Source organism: Microcebus murinus, chromosome 6 (genome assembly GCF_040939455.1).
Source record: "Microcebus murinus isolate Inina chromosome 6, M.murinus_Inina_mat1.0, whole genome shotgun sequence".
Taxonomy (NCBI): Eukaryota; Metazoa; Chordata; class Mammalia; order Primates; family Cheirogaleidae; genus Microcebus; species Microcebus murinus.
In genome coordinates this window covers 2,692,868-2,713,532 of record NC_134109.1, presented here as the reverse complement: position 1 = coordinate 2,713,532, position 20,665 = coordinate 2,692,868, and the positions used below count along the sequence as shown (strand labels likewise).

The window sequence follows — 20,665 nt, the reverse complement described above, 5'->3', positions numbered from 1 at the left end:
CTGGTTGTGGTACTTGCCTGTACCCACCAAAGGATATGAAAAGCACTTGAAGTTAGTGCCTGGAGTATCAGAGCGCTCGGGCGTCCGCTTATGCCACCACCACTGCTGTCACTGAAGAAATATGAGTTCACAAGGGGGGGGGTCACAGGTGACCAGAGCGTTCCAGTCAGAGCTTTCTGATGAGCTCTGAGAGGGGCAGGTGCTCACACTGGAGGCCAGAGTGGCAGCTGAGATGTAATTTATGCTTGTGGAAGGGATTTAATTTAAAAGGCTGTCTTTGGCTTTGTACAGCTGCTGCGGCTCGCTGGCCTGGGACAGGTATTCTTATTGGCCCTCAGGGTGGACTAAGCTCCTTCGTTGGCCGCCTCTCTGATCCCTTGGTCCCTTTGTGATGTTCTTCCTTTAGCCGTGCACAGGGGAAGGGTCCTGTGGGGCTCGTCCTCAGACATGGAGCTGTACTCACCCTGGTGACATGAAGCCCAGTCACCGTGCACCCAGGGCCAGAAGTTATCTACCCTGTGCGTCATGGAAGCTACATGAGAGCTGGCTCTGTTCATCACTTATTTGAGAGGCTGTGTGTTAAGCACTTCTTATTCTTTTCTGAGCCTCACGCTAACCCTTTGAATTGGGAATTTATCGTTGTCATCCTTATTTCATGATGTGGCAGTTGAGTCTTAAAGCACTTCCATAACCTGGCTAAGGAGACATACAGCTTTAGGGAGTACAAGATTTGAGCTTGGACCTGAGTCCCAGCCATGTCTGCCCTCACCTACTGTCACAGGCCCTGAGACAGACAGGTCTGCTCACTGGGCAGGGGCCCCACGCAGAGCTGCAGCTAGTACAGAGGTCACTCTGGTCCAGGAGGAAGCAGGATGTGCTGGGAGGCGTGAGCAGCCCCGCGTGCTGCAAGGGTGAGAGCTGCTTCTGGCTCTGGTGGTGAGGAAATACTCCTCTGCTCAGCTGTACCTTGTCCTTCAGAGTTTACTTTCTCATTGTGCTTTATATGGAAATATTATATTTTTAAAACATATTTAGTCAGCTTGATTATTATAAGGTAAAGTAAAACAGAAATCTTAATTTTGCTGTATTAGACTACTAGACTATTTTAATGGGGTAAGAATTAGCGTTTATTTAACCTTTATTATTAAACCTTAGTTATAATTTAAAAGTCATTAAGCCATTAAAGACACTGATCTATAGAGTATCTATGTTATGGTTAAAGATTGTAAACTATGTTTGCAAAAACCACTGTAGTTTTTGTAAACTACAGTAATGTGCAGCCACTTTGAACTTATGAATGTCATAACTGCCTTGCTGGCTCCCTGTCACCCACTGTAATTGTTGCTGTGTTATGTTTGACAGCTGAAGCACATTCCTCCCTACGGGTTTCTCTACCACAAACAGCTACAGTCTCTCTTTAGACCATGTGGGCAAGTCAGATCCATTGTATTTGATGGTGCAAAGTAAGTAGTATGTTTTTGTAATCAGCTGCAATTATGAAAGAGGCATAAAGTTTTAAATGTTTACAGGTGCAATTCTCAAAACTGGACGCATGTGTAAATGGGTCTTCACATAGGCTGCTGCAGGAAGCTCTTAAAATGTAGCATTGGTTTATCTTATTGTTAGTAGCAATTTATCTTTTCTTTCAACTAAGTGAGCTCCTAAGGGGGGAACTGAGCTATGTGGGCAGTGGCCAGGGTGGTCAGTGTGGTGCTGGGGTTGATTCTCTGAAAGTGCTCTTTGCTTCAACACACTTGTCCCCAGGATTTTCTTTGTGAGTCACTAGTAATCATTATGTTGTAGGCCAGGAGGATGCCCCCAAATAGTGTATCTGTGTATAATTATTAAAACATATATGTTCTAAATATGTTTGGAAGACAAACACTGTAAAAACTCAATTACATTTGGCCCCGTTTTAATTTCAGGTAAGGAACAAATGGTATGTTTTGGAGTGTCAATGTAAATTTTTATTTTGAACAAGAAATGTTTATGCACAAAAAAGACTATTTATAGTTTTAAAATTGATTTTTAATTTTTAAAGGTAGAAATTGTTTCCCAGTGTTACAGAAATGTTTTATAAATTTTTATTTAACTTGACAAAAGCTTTGTCAGTCTAGTAAATAAGAATATTTTCACTTTGTCTTTGATTAATGTCCAGTTAACTGAAACGGAACACATCAAATTCATTTTCAGCTCGTATTAATTCTCTCTAATATTTTAAGTTCCAATTTCTATGATTAATTATATTCATTTTCTTTGTAGGCCTATACATCCCTCGTAAAGCAGATTCATAACCCTAACAAGAAAAACGTTTCTAAATACTTACAAACACTCTTATAGATTTAATGAATTAAATTTATAATGTCTGAAGTTTTCTTAAATATTTTAATGTAAATTATAAGCAGTCATATTCTTAGTCATGTATAAAAATCACATATTTAAAGCTGGAATCACAGGCCAGGCGAGGTGGCTCACGCTTGTAATCCTAGCACTCTGGGAGGCCGAGGCAGGAGGATTGTTTGAGCTCAGGAGTTCAAGACCAGCCTAAGCAAGAGCGAGACCCTGTCTCTACTAAAAATAGAAAGAAATTGACTGGACAACAAAAAATATATAGAAAAAATTAGCCGGGCATGGTGGCGCATGCCTGTAGTCCCAGCTACTCGGGAGGCTGAGGCAGAAGAATTGCTTGAGCTCAGGAGTTTAAGGTTGCTGTGAGCTAGACTGATGCCACGGCACTCTAGCCCAGGCAACAGGGTGAGACTCTGTCTCAAAAAACGAAAAAACCCTGGAATCACAGCTGAACAGTTCTTGAATATTGAAAGTCCACTTACCCTGGTTGAGTTTCCGGTTGTGTGTGGATGTTCCTTTGACTAACTGAGTGGTCAGAGGTCTGGGTGCTCACTAAGGTTGCAATGTCTTTGTTCACTTGTCTTTGCTACTGGCCTGGATTCTGTATTTGTTTCATATTCTTCCCGTCTGGGACCTCTTAATAGGTACTTACTTGTATTTTATTGCATTCCTCATGTTTCCAGCTTTTTAGTCACATTACAAATGTCATGCCAATGTTTTTGGAAGTAATAGTATTCTGTCTGGTATTCTGTTCTTGGTATTCACGTATTTAAAGGCAAAGAAAGATATAAAAGAGTAATTTAAAGAACAAGAACTGTATTCTGGTTTGGATACAGCCGGGCCTACTTTATGCAGAACTTGTGTGAGGTGCAAAGGGCTTTTGGGCCCATGGGCACAGGCGGGACCTGAGCACACTGTTTTATCCCATAAGAAGCTTCAGCTCAGTGGTGGGGTGGAGAGTATAAAATTGGTTCCATAGACATTTGCCTGTTGTGAAGGGTCAAAAGAGAGACCCAGAAAGTCAAGAAGATGTTCTCTCTGAGGCCCAGTGTGGGTGCAGTAATGTCCACTCTGGACTTGTGGGGTGGACGTCGGATGCGAGGCCTTGGCGGTGGAGGGCAGGTGGAGCAGGGTCGGGCTGGTGCTCCGGCAAGAGGAGGGCGTGAGCTGATCTGGACCTGGAAAGTGCAGGACCATGCAGGGCATGTGGCAGTGTCTGGGCGGGAGCTGCTTTGTGTCAGATGGAGCCTGTTTTGTGGAGGGCCAGTCTCTGTCTCTTGGGTGGTCTTCTGTGGCAGACTGACGAGTGTGAATGGAAATAGGTGGGTACTTGGAGGCCCCGAGTGTTCTGATCTGAACTGGGTTTCCTGGACCTTAATCAGGGTTAAGTGGAACTAGATCAAGACAAGAGACTAAGAGGCCAGGCCTGGAGTCTTCGCAGCAGGCACAGCAGAGGCAGCGAGAATGTGGACCAGCCTGGAAGTATTTGAAGTGGAAAGGAGGCAGCAGGCAGGAAGGACGATCTCTTAGGTCTGGCTGATGATTGCATGTGGAGGACAAAGGAGAGAGGTGCCCAGGAGGGTCAGGTCTTCTGGCCTGGATGCTGAGGAGCACAGGGCTGCAAGGGGCATGTGCTGAGGGCTGAGGTCTGGAGTTTAAAAGAAATTACTTCTAAGGAGAGACTTAGGAGCCCTCCTCAAGAGCGAGCCTCAGACGGAAGTGTGTGAGTCAGGCAGCGGGTGGGAGACATGCCTGCCTGTGGTAGTGAGGAAGAGCCATCTGAAAAGGAGGGCCACAGGGGAGCGGCGGGCAGAGGACGGCTCAGGACACACCCGCCTGACGCTCCTGGGCTCGGCATCCTTCACGTCACTCAAAAGGACATGTTTCCTCAGGAGGACATGTTTCCTCAAGAGAGCTCATTTCCAGGTGGCTTTGTAATAGCGCAAGGGGTCACAAGTCTGTGTGGCTGTGGTTAAAGTCTTGACCAGGCACGTTAGGACACCTGCACACAGACAAGGGAAACTCGGGGGTCTCCTTGTGCCTTTTATAGTAGTAAAAAAGCAAACCTGTCATTCTGTTATAATTATGAAAATTAAGATTTCTTAGCTGGAAATTTCATGTGACTTTAGTGTTTGTTCTACATTGTGCTGTACAATGGATATATTTGGTTTTAGTTTAATGCATGCCATTGTAACTTTTATTTCTCTTAGTGAATAATTTTCCTTTAAAGAAATCAATAAATACTTGTTATTGAGTAATTATAGATTAAAGAGTTACTGGCATTTTGAGGAGAGATGTGACAGTGAGAATTTCTGTCTGATCTTAAGAGAAATGACTATGCAGTTCTTTTTTATCAGATGCCTGATAAGTTTATCTTTTAATTTACATTTGTGGGACAGAGCTTTTGTGGAGTTTTCGCGTAATCCAACGGAGAGATTTAAAACGCTTCCTGCAGTGTATATGGCAATTAAGATGTCGCAGCTGAAAGTCTCGCTGGAGCTCAGTGTTCACTCTGCAGAGGAGATTGAAGGGAAGGTACAAGGAGGGAGCGTGTCCAAGCTCAGGAGCACGAGGTATTTGCCGAAGGGAGGGGCAGACTTTTTCCACCTGCTTTCATGTTTTCAAATATTTTAAAGTGACTGTTGATCTGACTTTGCTTTAGCTCACTTTAAAAGCTTTATAGCCAGGTGGCGCTGCCTTTGAGTCCTGCTTTCATCAAGTCCTCACTGTGTGTACTTGAGCACATTACTTAACCTCTCTGAACCTCAGGTTTTTTCACCTGTTTAATAGATGTGACACCTATTGTGCAAGGTTGTTGAAAGGATTGAGTTAAATCACTAATGTAATTTTTAGTGTAAATAGTAGGTATGAAATCTAATGTTAATTTCCTTTCTTCCTCCTTACAGTTACCCATTTCCTTTTGAGAATTCTCTTATTAAGCACAGTGGAGTGTTCTTTGTTTGTAGCAGAGCAGACAGTGGGGCAAAATGGAGCTGCAGTTGGGAGCACCTAGTTGCTTGCCAGAGTGCACTGCCCTTGCCTGGTGGTGTTTCTCCCTCCGCCTGGTTGGGTCGGGTAGGGCTAGGACCACCTGTATGGGGCTGGTTGGCCCAGGAGTTAGTGGCACCTGCCATTGAGCTCATGGCTCTTTTTCTCTTGGACCATATTAAATCACCCTTTGGTATTTCTGGCAAATTGCTTTGCCTTTTTGGCCATATCATTTGTTATTTGTAGTCCTTTTAATGCCAGGAGGAACTTGACAGGAATCTGAAGAATTGGTGAAAGAAGGGAAATAGGTTCCATCTAGTTTTACCAAGTGTGCTATGTTTTAGCTTCTGTATATTTGGGAGTGTGGTGGGTTCAGTCCTCCACATAGAGCAGCCCTGTCCTGCTTTGTTAAAACCGGACCTGATTTGCATTTGCACCTGCAGGCTGGGTACCTTTGCCTGAGACGCTCATTAATAAATGGGTCTGAAGATTGGGGAAAGAGTTGGACCAAGATCTCTCTTATAATTCTTTCCCTTCATTTTGGAATAAAAGTATTAGGAAAGGAAAATTCATTTTTATCAAATTTGTCTTTTGTATCCTAGGACTTCAGCATTTACTCTCTTATTTAAGAAATGAATTATATTTCTTGGGCTTATTAGACAATCATGTGTGTGTTTTCTAACATAGCACTGAGCCAGTTAGACTGCTAAAAGTCAAAGCCACTCACTTCTGAAATCACAAGTTGGGGAACATTGCAGGTCCTAGATCTAGAATTTATACCCTTCAAAGTGAACGTGGATCTTCTTTAAGAGTCTTGGCTTTTAGGGTGTATTCCTGGAGAGGTAGTGTATCACTAGTGGGGTGTGTACCTCTTCCAGGACAGTTCAGGAAACCACCAGAAATTCATGTTTGAATTGAAATCAAGTTTGTCATCTTTGGCTTTAGCTATTTTGTTAAAATGTTATTTAATTGTATAAATATTAGAATAGTTCAAGTGAATACTTCACATTTGCAAACATATTTTCTTTGTTACACTTGATTTTTACTGTCTTTTAAAAAAAAATCATATAGGGTGAATGTGGACTTCCAGAAGCAGACAGTAGATCCTATGCAAGTCTCATTTAACACATCAGACAGGTCCCGGACGGTTACAGATCTCCTTCTAACGATTGATGTCACAGAGGTAAGAATGATATGAGTGAGCTTTTCCTTCTTCTTAATCCAAAATTGTCATGTTATATACATGAAATAAGTACACACACACACAACCTGTGTACCTTAATAATCTAGTAATTGTGGGTGAGTTTGAGTTACTGTACTTGTTAAATTGAAATGTGGCTAATAACTAAAATGGAAAACTAAAAAAATACTAATTTTAGAATCAAAGTTAATTTTTAAAATGTCAGATGCATTTACAATGCTAAAATAATCGAATTTAGCAAGATACATGTTAAAAATACTAATTAAAATAATAATATATGCCTGTATAATTGTATGCTTTCTGGAAAATCTGTAGCTACTCATTGGGAAATTTCTTGTAGAGTCTGGATTCCAGTCAGATTGGAACACTCTGGTGACTGTGGGCTGGCCCTCAAGGTTGTGGGACAGCAGAGGGCAGAAGCTGCTCAGCAGTGTCCTTTTGGATGGAACGTCCTCCCTCCCGTTCCTCCCACTTGGCACCACTTGTCTAGTGGGCTGTGCCGGCCCGTGCCACCCTGGAGGGCACCTGCCCACCCTGTGGTAATGGCTTTCATCTTGGGGCTCAGCACAAATGAAGTGATTCTTTTCTTTGTGGCCTCTCAGAAGCTTTTGCACTCTTGTATGCTAATGAGTCTTGTCCCGCCAAGAAAATGATGTGTAACACACATTTCCTTACTTGTGTTGACCAGTGAGTCCCTCTTTTTTTCTTCAAGAACCTGTTTAAAAACCTGTAGAATGCCTGCGTTCCAAGGAGTGCAGCTTGTGAAATGCTGTGTGGTATGGTGTGCCAGCCCCCTGGGGGCTCAAGCTTGTGGTCATACCACGTAATCCTTTCTAGGTTTCATCTCTGCTGCTCTTCCTCTTCCTTTTCAGGTGGTTGAAGTGGGACACTTTTGGGGATATAGGATTGATGAAAAAAATGCAGAGATTCTGAAAAATCTTACTGCTGAAATAAACCAGCTGAAATTGGTACCCTTGCCCACTCACCCACATCCAGACTTGGTCTGTCTGGCACCTTTTGTTGATTTTGACAAAGAAAGCTACTTCAGAGCTCAAATTCTTTATGTTTCTGGAAATTCTGCTGAGGTATGTTTTACTGTAACAAATCATTCAAAGAGAAATGAGACAAACTTACAGCAGTTTACAGAACATCTTTTGTAATTATCAGTGGAAATTAAATTTGAAATAATTAGAAAAGTAGTCTTAATTATTTCCCTCATTAATATGTGGATTTAAGCTCAGGTCACTCTAAGAATTCCATAATTACAGGATTAGAGGGGACCATTGCATTGCTAGTGCTCAGGCAGGATGTTGTTTTTAACTCTGTATTAAAGTGTATGCCTGCATTATTTTCCAGGTGTTCTTTGTAGATTATGGTAATAGGTCTCACGTAGATCTGGATCTTTTAATGGAGATTCCCTGTCAATTTCTTGAACTTCCATTTCAGGTAAGGTAGAGAAGATTACATGGAATAATGTTGAACACTAGATCTGATTCTGGAGGTCATATTCCCTCCCCACCCCAGCTTCAAACTTTGCAAAAAAAAAAAAAAAGTTTTAATTCAGTAGTATTTTCTAATACTGGTTATAAGGTTTCTGGTTATGTTGAAACCAGACAGAACTTAGTTGGGCTGGAGACATGTTCACATACAGCCTTTTCATCAGTATGAAAACAATCTAAAAATTATTCTAAACTCTTTTTCTGTTAAAAAATTAAAATCAAGTTTCTTTAACTAGAAAATGCTCACTACCCCAAAATTACTTTTTGTAACGTTTTTATGAGAACACTGATAAAGACACATGAACAAGGCCACTTTTCAGTGGCATTTGGGATGAATGTTTATAAAACTGTTTCTATAAAACTCATTTATAAGACTGTTTCAGCCATGCCCTTCTGTCCTGTAGGCTTTGGAATTTAAGATTTGCAAAATGAGACCATCAGCAAAATCTCTTGTGTGTGGCGAGCACTGGAGTGGCTCGGCCAGCCGGCGGTTTGCCTCCCTAGTGAGCGGCTGCGCTCTCCTGGTGAAGGTCTTCTCTGTCGTGCACAGTGTCCTGCATGTGGACGTGTATCGCTACTCAAGAGTCCAGGACGCCATCAACATAAGGGACGTCCTAATTGAGGAGGGCTATGCTGAGCTCATGGAAGAGTCCTATGAGTCGAAAGTATGTGCTTCTGTTCTTGGTGCTGGGGTGTGGGGTGGACGGGGCGGTGCGGGGGCTTTTCTTCCTCTGCGAGCATATTGAGGGGTGAATAGACAGAGTTTCTCTTTGTCATTCGGTGTACCGTACTTGTGTGAAGACCTGTGGTGCCATTTTGAATGTCTTCTAGATTTTTCCAAGACTAAATTATGGTGGCTGGATATTTATTGCTGTTGTTTATTCATCTTTTTCTTTCTTACAATGAAAATTAGATTTGAAAATCTTCTCTATTTGGGGAGCTTTAAAAGTGAATTCTAAGATTTATCTCCCTTAATGGAAGCAGTTAATATTTCTTTCAAGTATTTCAAGCATTTTAAAATTTATTTCAGCTATTGCAGAATCAATTTAAAGTTATTTTTCTTGGCCTAAAGGTTTTAGAGAGGGAACTATTTTTTCCTTTTATTTTTAGTTGATACATAAGAGTTGTACATATTTATGGGATACAGAGTGACATTTTGATATGTGTATACAATTTGTAATGATCAAATCAGGATAATTAGCAAATCCATCACCTCAAACATTTATCATTTTGTGTTGCAAACGTTCAAAATCCTCACTTCTAGTTTTTTGAAAATATTCATTAAATTGTAATTAACCATATTCACCCTTAAGTATATAAGGTATATAACTTATTCCTCTTCTCCCTTTCCCCATCCTTCCCAGCCTTTAATACCCACAACTCTACTCTCTACTTACATAAATTCAAATTTTTTTAGTTCCCACATGAGTGAGAACATGCAGTGTTTATCTTTCTGTGCCTGTCTTTTTCCTTTAACATGATATCTTCCAGGCTCATCTGTGTTGCCAAGAATGGCAGAATTTCCTTTTTTATGGCTGAATGGTATTCCATTGTGTATATATCACATTTTCTTTATCCAGTCATCTGTTGATGGACATTAAGGTTGATTGCATGTCCCAGCTATTGTGAATAGTGCATATATCCCTTTGATACTCTGATTTCCTTCCCTTTGGATAAGTACCCAGTATTGGGATGGTTGGATCATACGGTAGTCCTATTTTCAGTTTTTATAGAAACCTTCACATTACTTGACGTAAAGGCTGTACTGATATTGCCACCAACAGAGTATAAGAGTTTCCTTTCCTCAGCATCCTAACCAGCATTTATTTTTAGTCTTTTTGATAGTAGCCATTCTAACTGGGGTGAGGTTCATTGTGGTTTTTTATTTCTTTTCCTAATTGTGATGGTAATTCATTGTGGTTTTGATTTGCATTTTCCTAATAATTAGTGATGTTGAGCATTTTTTCATACATTCGCCATTTGTATATCGTCTGTTGAGAAATGTCTGTTCAGATCATTTGTTCACTTTTTAATTGGATTGTTTGCTTTTTATTTTTTTGCTGTTGGAATTCCTTGTATGTTTTGGATATTAGTCCTCTGTTGGATTAATGGTTTGCAAGTATTTTCTTCCATTTTACAGGTTGTCTGTTCACTCTGTTGATTGTTTCCTTTGCTGTGAATATTTTTAGCTTAATATAGTCCCCTTTGTCTGTTTTTGTTGACTATGCTTTTGAAGTCTTAGCCATTAAAATCTTTGCCCAGACCAATCTTCTGAAGCATTTTACTTATGTTTTATTCCAGTAGTTTTATAGTTTAAGGTCTTACATTTAAGTCTTTAATCCATTTTGAGTTGATTTTTATTTATGATGAGAGATAGGGGTCTAGTTTTATTCTTATGCATGTGGTTATCCACCTTTCCCAGTACCATTTATTGAAGATAATGTCCTTTCCTCAATGTATGTTCTTGGTACCTTTGTTGAAAATTAGTTGACTATAAAAATGTGGATTTATTTTCATGTTCTCTATTCTGTTTTATTGGTGTTTGTGTCTGTTTTTATGCTAATACCATTCTGTTTTGTTTACTATGACTTTGTAGTAAATCTTGAAATCCGGTAGTGTGTTTCTTCCCACTTTCTTCTTTTTGCATAGGATTGCTTTGGTTATTTGGGGTCTTTTGTGGTTCCATATGAATTTCAGGGATTTTTTTCTATTCCATGAATAATGTCATTTGTGTTTTGATTGGAATTGCATTGAATCTGTAGATTACTTTGGGTAGTGTGGCCATTTTAACAATATAAATTCTTCCAATTCATGAACATGGGATGTCTTTTCATTTGTGTGTGTTCTCTCCAGTTTTTTCATTAGTATTTTTTAGTTTTCCTTGTAGAGATCTTTCACATGCTTGGTTATTATTATTCCTAGGTTTTTTGTAATGGGCATTTTAAATTTTAAATGGGATTGCTTCTTAATTTCTTTCTTAGCTAGTTTGTTATTGGTATATGGAAACAATACTGATTTTCATATGTTGATTTGTTTATCCAGTAACTTTACTGAATTCATTTATTAATTCTAGGAGTATTTTGGTGGAGTCTTCAGGATTTTCTATATATAAGATTATGTTGTATGCAAAGAGGGACAGTTTGACTTCTTCTTTTCCAATTTGGATACCTTTTATTTCTTTGTTTTGCCTGATTGCTCTGGCAAGGACCAGTACTATGTTGGATAGGAGTGGTGAGAGTGTATGTCTTTGCCCTGTTCCAGTTCTTAGAGGAAAGGCTTTCAGCTTTTCCCCATTCAGTATGATGTTGGCTGTGGGTGTGTCATATATGGCATTTAATATGTTGAGGTATATTCCTTCTATGCTTAGGTGATTTCTTGTCTTAGCTATTGTGGCATATGAAATCTCACAGTAGTTTGTTGAGAGTTTCTATTATGCAGGTATGTTGAACTTTATTAAATGCTTTTTCTGCATCTGTTGAGATGCCACTTTTGGGGCTGGTATTGAAGGTCTTTGTTTGTGTAATTTCTGCTGGGGATCAGGAGAGGGCAGACAAACTAGCAAAATGTTGGCAGGGACTCATTCAGTTCTGTAGTTCATATGTAAAAACTCTTCAGGGAATTATGTTAGTATTCCCAGTGTAAGACCAACATTTTGTGTATAAAAAAGCTTTTAAAAATGTTTCTTTCTTCTAAGTTCACTGATGGCTGAAATGTAGTAAATAAAGACTGTCATATTTATTTTGTTTGAATTTTAAAATGAACTTGATAAAAGTATTTCCCTATACCTTAATGACGTAGAGATCAGAATAAGATTATGCCTATAAAATATTATCATTAGGTTGGAATAAAGTGCTTTTAATATATATTTTTAACAAAACAAACTTTTTGTGTTTTGTTCAGCAAAGCCATGAAGTTCTCAAGGGTCTCTTTTCCAAATCAGTAGAAAACACGACAGATGGGTCTGTGCCATCCTCCGTGAAGGATGATGAGAAGTATCTGATACGGATTTTGTTAGAGAGCTTTTCTTCCAATAAACTGGGTACTCCAAATTGTAAGGTGATGTGTAGTTGTTGTTTTCAAACATAATTTAAAAGCTTAATATCATTCTACGTTTATATGCTAAAAATTGTAGCTGGTAGTCATGGTGGTTTTTTCTTTCCTGGTTTTTAATGCTGTTACTTTTCTCACAGTGGATCCTTTATTAATAAGAAAAATACCTGGGTTTTAATATTCAGTGGGTTTTAGAGATGAGATAAACTTTGACTAGTTTTGTTTTTTTTTTAACCTTTCTTTTCAAAGGCCACATGTGCTTGTTTATCAGATTGATAGAAACACGGCATGTGGGCTTTTGAGAACTGGTGTTGACTTTGATTTCCCTGGCTGGCCATTGGAGTAGGTATTGCCTATTTGGACAAGAGGGTTGGCTGGCATGTCCCTCCCTGTCAGGGATTCTGCTTCTATTACCCTAGCCTTTTCCTGTGTGAGCTCAGGCCCACCTGTTCAACTGGGTCCATCTACTACAATTGAAAGAATAATATTTTTACTAAATTATTTGGAAATATTTCCCTTTTTTGCCAAAGACTTTAACACTTTGCCTGCCCCACTAGAAAAAAAAAGTTTTTCCTTGGGGCCACAGTGTTTTATTACAAAAATAGAATAAAAACTTTTGAAAACAAAACAGTCCTTTCTAATGTAATGAAAAATTTGTTACTTTGTATTGTTTCCTGTGCATGAGTTATATGCAAGTTGATTTTTACTTTCTGTGCGTGAGTTATATGAGACTTGAAAAATAGTTCGCTGGGCTCCCAAGGTGAAGAGATGTGAGTTGCATATGCTTCACAAGGCCCTAGGCTCAAAACTATCGTGAGTTAAATACAACTTACAGGGCAGTTAATGTGTTAAAACGTATATATTGAGAAATGCTGTTGAAATCATTGAAGGGATTTCGTTGCATCTCAGAAAAATACCGTCTTTAAGGTACCTTTTTCTCACTGAATCTTGAAGGTGTTATGATTTGAGATATAGCCTTTTTAAAAATTATGAGCTGACTTTGGGATTTTTAAAATTCATGTTAAGTGATAACTTGATTATTGGTAATACTTCCTATATTTTGTGCATATAGGCAATACTCCATGGGCCTTTCAACCCTTATGAACTGAAGTGTCATAGTTTGACCAGAATATCCAAGTTCAGGTATGATTAATTTAAGTTTCCCATGAATTTTTTTCTTTGCTTCTCTGTTTATAGACCCCTATTGGAAATTAATCTTTCTTTATATCTAAACTGTTGGAATGTGTTATCTTTTCTAACTCCTTCTGATTTCTCAGCCCCAGATTTAAGGTACTCTTTCTCTCTTACATGAAAGCCACTTGCCTTAGTTCTGTGCTGCTATAAAGGAATACCTGAGGCTGGGTAATTTATAAAGAAAAGAGGTTTCTTTGGTTCTTAGTTCTGCAGATGGTACAAGAAGCCTGCCACCAGCATCTGCTTCTGGTGAGGGCTTCAGGGAGCTTCCACTCATGACTGAAGGTGAAAGGGGGACAGGTGTGTCACATGGTGAGAGAATGGAGCAAGAGAGAGGAGGGGATGCCAGGCTCTCTCTAACAGCCAGCTCTCGTATGAACTGACAAAGTGAGAACTTGCTCATCATCTCTGGGAGGGCACCATCATTCGAGAGGGATCTGTGGCCATGTCCCAAACACCTCCCACTCAACCCTACCTCCCACACTGAGAATCAAATTTCAGCATGAGATTTGAAGGGGACAGATATCCATGCCATATCATTCTGCCCCTGGCGCCCAAATCTCGTGTTCCTATCACACTTGCAAAATATAGTCACTCCTTCCCAGTAGTCCCCAAAAGGCATAATTCATCTCAGCATCAAAAGTCCAAAGTTTCATCTGAGACTCAGGGCAAGTTCCTCACAGCTGTGAGCCTATAAAATCAAAAACAAGTTATTTACTTCCTAGATACAGTGTTGTACAGGCATCGGGCAGACACTCCCATTCCAAAAGGGAAAAATCCACAGAGAGCAAGGGGCAGAAGGCTCCACACAAGTCTGCTGAAACCCAGCAGGGCAGACATTAAACCCTAAAGCTCCAAAATGTTCTCACTTGACCCCACGTACTGCATTATGGGAGCTGGTGGAGGGGTGGTCCCCAGAGCCTTGGGCAGCCCAGCCCCTGTGGGTCTGCTGAGTGCATCTGCCTCTTAGCCAATTCCAAAGCCACTTCCACGTTTTCAGGTATCTTTATAGCAGCACCCGACTCCTTGATACCAGTTTTCTGTCTTAGTTTTGTGTTGCTATAAAGGAATGCCTGAGGCGGGAAATTTATAAAGAAAAGAGGTTTCTTTGGCTCAGTTCTGCAGGCAGTACAGGGAGCATGGCACCTATATCTGCTTCTGCTGAGGGCTTCAGGGAGCTGGTTGACAGAAGGTGAAAGGCAGCAGGCGTGTCATGTGGTAAGAGAAGGCGCAAGAGAGGAGGGTGCCCAGCTCTTGCTAACAGCCAGCTGCTGGGTGAACTAACGAAGTTGAGAGTGTTCTCACTACTGTGGGAGGGCACCAAGCCATGAAGGATCTGCCCCTGTGACCAAAACACCTCCCACCAGGCCCACCTCCAACACTGCGGATCAGATTTCACCCTGAGATTTGGAGGGGCCAAGCACCCAAAGCCTGTTACCATTCTGTGTCAGATATTTTTGCATATCTTTAATCAGAGGCTTCAATTTTTCTGGGGCGGGGGAGGGGGGGATGTGGGAGAAAAAACTGGTGATTACAACGTAGGGTGAGCAGGTCTTGATGGGGTTACAGGACACTGTGAGAGCATCTGGGGCCCAGGCCACACTCAGAGGGCACGGGGGTTTTCCAGAAAAGGAGATTCTGAGGTGCAGGTGTTGGGGGAAGGAAGGGCAAGTGGATGGGGCTGGGGCTGGGGCTGGTGTCGGGTGCACAGGCCTGACTTTGAGAGTTTGCCCTCGTGAGGAGTCAGCATATTTAGTGTGTCTGGAGAATTGGGCAGGAGGGTGGAGGACTGTGCAGCTCATGGCAGATGAGAGCAGGCTCTGCAGACTCATCCTGAAACAGTGGGAAGTGATACTACATGTATTTTAAAATGATCACTGGGTAAGCCCTGGCTTCTCAAAATACCTGTGGGGACCAGCAGCACAGTGTCCCCTGGGAGCTTGTCAGGAATGCAGAGGCTCAGGCCCGTGTGGGAGTCTGCATTTTCACAAGGCCCCCGTGTGCTGCATGCACACTGAAGTTCGAGGAGCCGTGGTGTGAAGAATGCTTTGGACCTCAGAGCCGGGGCATCTCCGGCAGCAGTGCACTTCTGAGGCCGTAGTACCGTCCAGGGCGGGAAGAGTGGGGACTGAGTCCGTGGCAGGAGGTGCAGAAACAGAGTTTTACAAGCGCCTTCGAGGGTGGAACCGGCAGGCTGGTGTTTGATTGGAGTCAGGGAAGAGGGAAGAAAGGACAAGGATGTTTTGCCAGGGCTGCTGCAAGATTGTGCTGAGAGGTGACGGAGGTTTGGGTGGGCCACACTCAGTTCCCTCTGCTGGCATGCAGGTGTGGCCGCCTCGGGTTGGGAGTGCAGCACAGAGAGTCTCAGGTAGAGGTGGAGGTTTGGGCATCCTCGTCCTCGGCATGTGGTACTTCTGGTACTTCCGCTTAGGAGTGGTCAGGATCCTGCAGGAGGGAGGGAGAAGAGAAGAAGGTGGAGGACTAACTGGAGGACTCCTCTAGTAAGAGGAGGCATGCAGGAGGTTTGGAAGTCAAATATGTTTCCACCTGTCTAGCGCCGCATTTTCATGTCTGACTGTATTTTAAAATGTATTGGTTGTGGGTCGGGCGTGCCATACTGCCTGTTTGGTGGGTCAGTACCCCCTTCTCTGCACCCCCTTCCTTTAGGTGCGTTTGGATCGAGAAGGAGAGCATCAACTCTGTCATCATCAGTGACGCCCCCGAAGACCTGCACCAGAGGATGCTGGTTGCAGCTTCTCTGTCAGTCAACGCAACAGGTAACTTGAGGGGTCTGTTGGCTCCCCCCTCCTTTCTTCATTTCCTGGACGTCAGTAACTAGAAGGCCCACCCTCTGCCAGGAACCAAACTCATGCCCACGAGCGGTGCTTTGAGGCTGTCTTCTGAGTGCTTTGGCTGCTGCAGGGTCGAGAACTGGGGCGTTGTCCCTGTCCCTTTTATACAAGGGTGTGGAAATCACTGGACTCCTTGTTCACTCATTTATTCCACCATGGTTGGCTGCAAAGGAGAATAAACCCAAGTTCTTGGCCCTGAGAAAAACCTGCTAGTCTAATGAGAAAGAAGAAAAGAGTCACCAGGAGCTAACCCCACGTGGGATAGACGTGCAAGCGTTACAGCGGGGCATCTGTCTGTGGGGTGCTGTGGAAACAGAACGGGGAGTTCGTTGCTGTTGGGGTGGGCCTGCGGGGGGCAGACTCACCTGGAGAGGGGCTGCCTGAGATGTGTGGAGTGGGCGGGAGGGAGCGCCACCCTGCGCGTGACTTGCCTCGCCTGCCCACAGGCTCCACCATGCTGCTGAGAGAGACCTCTCTGATGCCGCCCATCCCCGGCCTCCCTGCCCTGCTCAGCATGCTCTTCGCGCCTGTCATGGAGTTAAGGTAGGCGTTGGTGAGCCGAGAACCCGGGTCGGGGGGATGGTGCCTCCCCACGCCCCTTGGGAGAGAGCCTGTGCAGAAAACCCAGCCGCCACCCCTCTGGCTGCTTGTGATGAGCCTTCATTATTTTGATACATTTATGATTGGACGTATTTTTGAAAGAAGCTACAGAGCTTACAAAGGCACACACAGTATCCCATGGGAGCTGGAGTTAAAAGCTGAGCAAGGGCAGCAAAGCCTGGAGCTGGGCTTGGGGCTCAGATGCCTGCTGGGTGACGGCATCCTGCCGACGGGGGCTGTGAGTGTGATTCTGAGTTCCCTGGAGCCCCGCTGTCAGCGGGATCCCTCGTCAGTCCCTGTGACTGTGTGGCATCCGTGAGGTCAGAAGACAGACTGTTCTGCAGACGACAGCTCCTCTTGGTGCCGAGATCACACAGGATTTCTGTGGAGAGAAGGGATTTCTTTTAGTAAAGAAAGTGTGTGATGGTGCGAGCAGAGCTCTTGAAAGCGTCCTCGCAGTTGGGGCCGACTTTGGTTTTGTTTGAATGCCAGGGCTTCTCAGAGCATTGTTTCTGGGGGAGGCACTAGCCCAGGCCTTAGTGGAGGAAGGTGGCTAGAAGAGGGGCAACATCAGGCCCTTAGGAGCCACATTCTGGGGGCAGGACAGAGATGGCCATGGCAGGACTGACACAGGCCTGGTGCCGCCCTCCTCTTCTGGTCAGCTGGGGCCACTGGGGATGGTCACAGACCACGCAGCCAGGGTGGGTGAAAAGGCCCCGCCATTTACTCAGTCCTCTCTGCCCTTGTGCCTGTTCAGAATCCAGTGCCTCAGAATGTTTAGTGCTCTTTTTCAGTTGTAAACATAATTGTGTATGTTCTTTTTCTCCCCATTAAAATATATGCTACTTAGAAAAAGCTGAATGGGAAAAAATGAACACAATTGTTTTAAAATCTATTTATATTTTTCAATTTAAATATAGTTAATGTATTTTAAATTTGTGTATTATATTTTTATTTTAGATTTTTGTCATACTGTATCCTTTTTCACAAATATTGTAGGCATTTTTGTATTATGATATTTTTGCAAATCTCCATTTTGATAATTGCGGCATATGCCAACAAGGGGGCGGGCGGTGGCTCGTGCAGACGTCCCCTGTGCATGTGCGCGGTCGCTTCTGACCTGCCCTTGTGCGGGAAGGATCTGATGTGCCTGTAACGCTGGGATTTGGCTCGTCTCTGATCTTCAGTAACGATCCGATAAGTATCCTGCGAATTAAGGTTTCTTCCGAGTCCTCGTAGGGGATTGACATGTAAAAATAATGTGTTACAGTGTGATTATTAAGACAGGATCATGCCATGTACAGGTAGGGGAGTGATTAGTAAGAACACAAACTCCTCTTCAGTTGCTTCCGGTGCCCTTCTTGTCTGTCTCCTGCTTCAACTCTTCTCTTAAACATTAGCTTTTTGAGGATTTGAATAATCCATTGTATTATGTTTCAATCTTCAGAGTACAAGTGGTTATGTTGTAGATATTCAAGAAATATTGAAATAATTGGTGTTTGAAACACCATCTTTCTAGAAAAAAATAAGCTTAATAGGAAAAAGTTATATATAAACAGTACACAGTGCTTTACACATAGCTGGTGGTTCATGTTCATTTTGTTGAATTTAACCTAAATGAGCCAGAGTCAGGGCCGTTTATGTGACAGTATGAATAAGACTGGTTGTCTTTGAATCTGTAGGCCTAACTAGGTGATTATTGGGCCTGATGGATTTTTTGTCCCATCTCTACCTCTAATTATTATAGTTACATGATTTTTTTTTTCAATCTGTTGAGTCAAGAGCAACCATTTTTGAGAAACTTTGGAAAATGCTCATCCCAAATCAAACATCTGTCATGTTCCTTTGACCCCAAATGTTTAGTCTCCTGCAGCTGCTGGGATCAGTGCAGACTGGTCTGGGCACCTGTCCCTGTGGCTGGGGTGCGCTCCCAGAGGGGCGTCTTGGTGAGCCACAGCTCCCGAGAGTGCTACGGTGCCGTCCTCCCATGCCCTTCTTTCCGCCTGAGCCCACCTGTATCACGTCCCCCTGCACCGGAACTCGTCTCCTGTGTGGCATCTGGCTGCTGTGCTAGAAGCTGTCACGGTGCCACTTGTTAGAAACAGCCTGCGGTGTCTGGGTGGAGTCTGTGCCTCCTCCAGGTCTGTCACTGTCCTGTCACAGTTGATTGCAGCTTGAAGGCTAAATGGTAACTTTTTGCTGCCTACAACATATTCTTTGTGCCATAGTGGGAAGAAAGGAAGATAAATGAACTTAATTTTTACCTTTTGTTTCAATTTAAGAAGGGAAGGGAGATACGTGTTATCCCTTCCTGCACCTGGCTGGGACTGCCCTGACTGTGGCAGACTCTCCTGCTCTGCGTGTCCTGCCATGTGACCTTTGCTTGCCAGCTGGCCCCTCAGTGGGTCAGGCTGACTGAGCTCTGCCTGTAAAGAAGGTGCTGATTTCCCGTCCTCTTCCCTGCGTGTCTACCCAGGAGGGCGTCACTTCTCTTGCTGCCCTGTTTGAAGAGGCTTTTATAATTAATTGGAGTAGTTGGTGTCAGCCTCGGTTCAGTGGGATCGTTACTGGGAGCCTAAGGGAGGCGTTCCTGTCCTCACACGCGCAGTGTGCCGTGTACCGGAGCCTGGGGTGTCCAGGGCGGAAAGCAAAAATCTGAGAACAAGTGCCGTGGCAAGAACACCTCGCTCACTTCCTTCCCTTGGCTTTTGGAGCCAGATTTTGCTATTGAGAAGGCACCAAGTGCTGATCATGGTTTAGAGGACGAGTCGTGTTCTGCAGGGAGGGCGCCTCTTTCAAAAGAACAGCAAAACGTCCTATCAATTAAAACTTAACATTAAATGAGAGTGGATTGAAAGGGGACTGTCAGTGTTTAACTGGATGTTCTAGTCACTACGCCAGGGAACAACCCCGAAACTTGGTGGGGTAGAGCAGCCTTTTTTTATTGTGGGTGAGGAGTTGAGGGAGGACACACGTGGGACAGCTGAGCACAGTTGTCTGTGCTCAGCGGTGTCGGTCTGCTGCAGAAGACTCAAAAGCTGATGGGTGGGGATCATGTCGAGGTTCGGGCTGGTGGTCGATGCTGCCTGGAGGCTTCAGTTCATCTCCGCGAGGGCCTCCCCGGGTGTCTCTGTTGGGGCTAACTTGGGCTTCCTCAGCATGGTGGCTGGGGCCAAGGGTCAGTGTCCCGAGAGACAGGTGGCAGATGTGTCACCCTGTAAGAGCCATGGAAGTCACACAATATGAGCTTTGCCATGGTCACTGTCCCAGCCAGGCTCACGGTGCAGGATCAGGGACCTCACTTGTCACTGAGAACCCTGCGCTTTCCGCCGTAGGAGCAGCAGGTGGGCGGGAGCTGGGGTGCGCCATCTCTGGGTGGTGTGGTGTCCACACTCTGTCTTCTAACCTGTTTGACTCGTTCACAGTGTGTTCCCGTACTGTTTTGTAATTCAAAAAAATCTTGATCTACACCCCATATTTTTAAAAAGCCTTAGAAAATTTAAGAACAACGCAAAGGTGCCTTTTAAGTATTGGACGTGAGAGGTGATAAGAAGGTATATTGAGAACCGGACACCCTCAAGTCTCTTGGGAAGCCATGATGGCAAACAGGCCTGGGCGGGGACCCTGGCCTTGCCATATGGCAGCTGAGTTTAGGCAGGACCTCCAGCCTCTGAGGCTGTCTTCAGTCTTGGGACTTCTGAGAGTATTGAATGAGATGTGTGTGTTCAGCGTGGGCCCTGCAGGGAGCTCCCTCCCCGAGGGGTCAGGTGGTGACATGGCAAAGTCAAGTGCATCCCAGGGATTTGGACATGTGCTTGACTTTTAACAAATGTTGCTATTTAATTAACACTTTGCAGATTAATACAATGCACAATACAGAATATTTAACAGAGCTTTTTTTATACAGTGTTTGAGGTTGACTCACATTTAAC

At 43.4% G+C, this 20,665-nt stretch overlaps 1 protein-coding gene across 1 annotated transcript in view; it reads left to right on the top strand.

The window, feature by feature from the left end:
- Window positions 1-20,665, top strand: part of TDRD9 (tudor domain containing 9) — a 110,772-nt gene that overhangs the window by 78,089 nt on the left and 12,018 nt on the right. Inside the window, exons 23-32 of the mRNA XM_012746467.3 lie at window positions 1,363-1,463; window positions 4,749-4,922; window positions 6,409-6,520; window positions 7,411-7,623; window positions 7,895-7,984; window positions 8,442-8,702; window positions 11,938-12,093; window positions 13,160-13,230; window positions 15,949-16,058; window positions 16,580-16,676. Coding sequence (XP_012601921.1) covers window positions 1,363-1,463; window positions 4,749-4,922; window positions 6,409-6,520; window positions 7,411-7,623; window positions 7,895-7,984; window positions 8,442-8,702; window positions 11,938-12,093; window positions 13,160-13,230; window positions 15,949-16,058; window positions 16,580-16,676 — 1,385 coding nt within the window. The remainder of the gene's footprint in view (window positions 1-1,362; window positions 1,464-4,748; window positions 4,923-6,408; window positions 6,521-7,410; window positions 7,624-7,894; window positions 7,985-8,441; window positions 8,703-11,937; window positions 12,094-13,159; window positions 13,231-15,948; window positions 16,059-16,579; window positions 16,677-20,665) is intronic.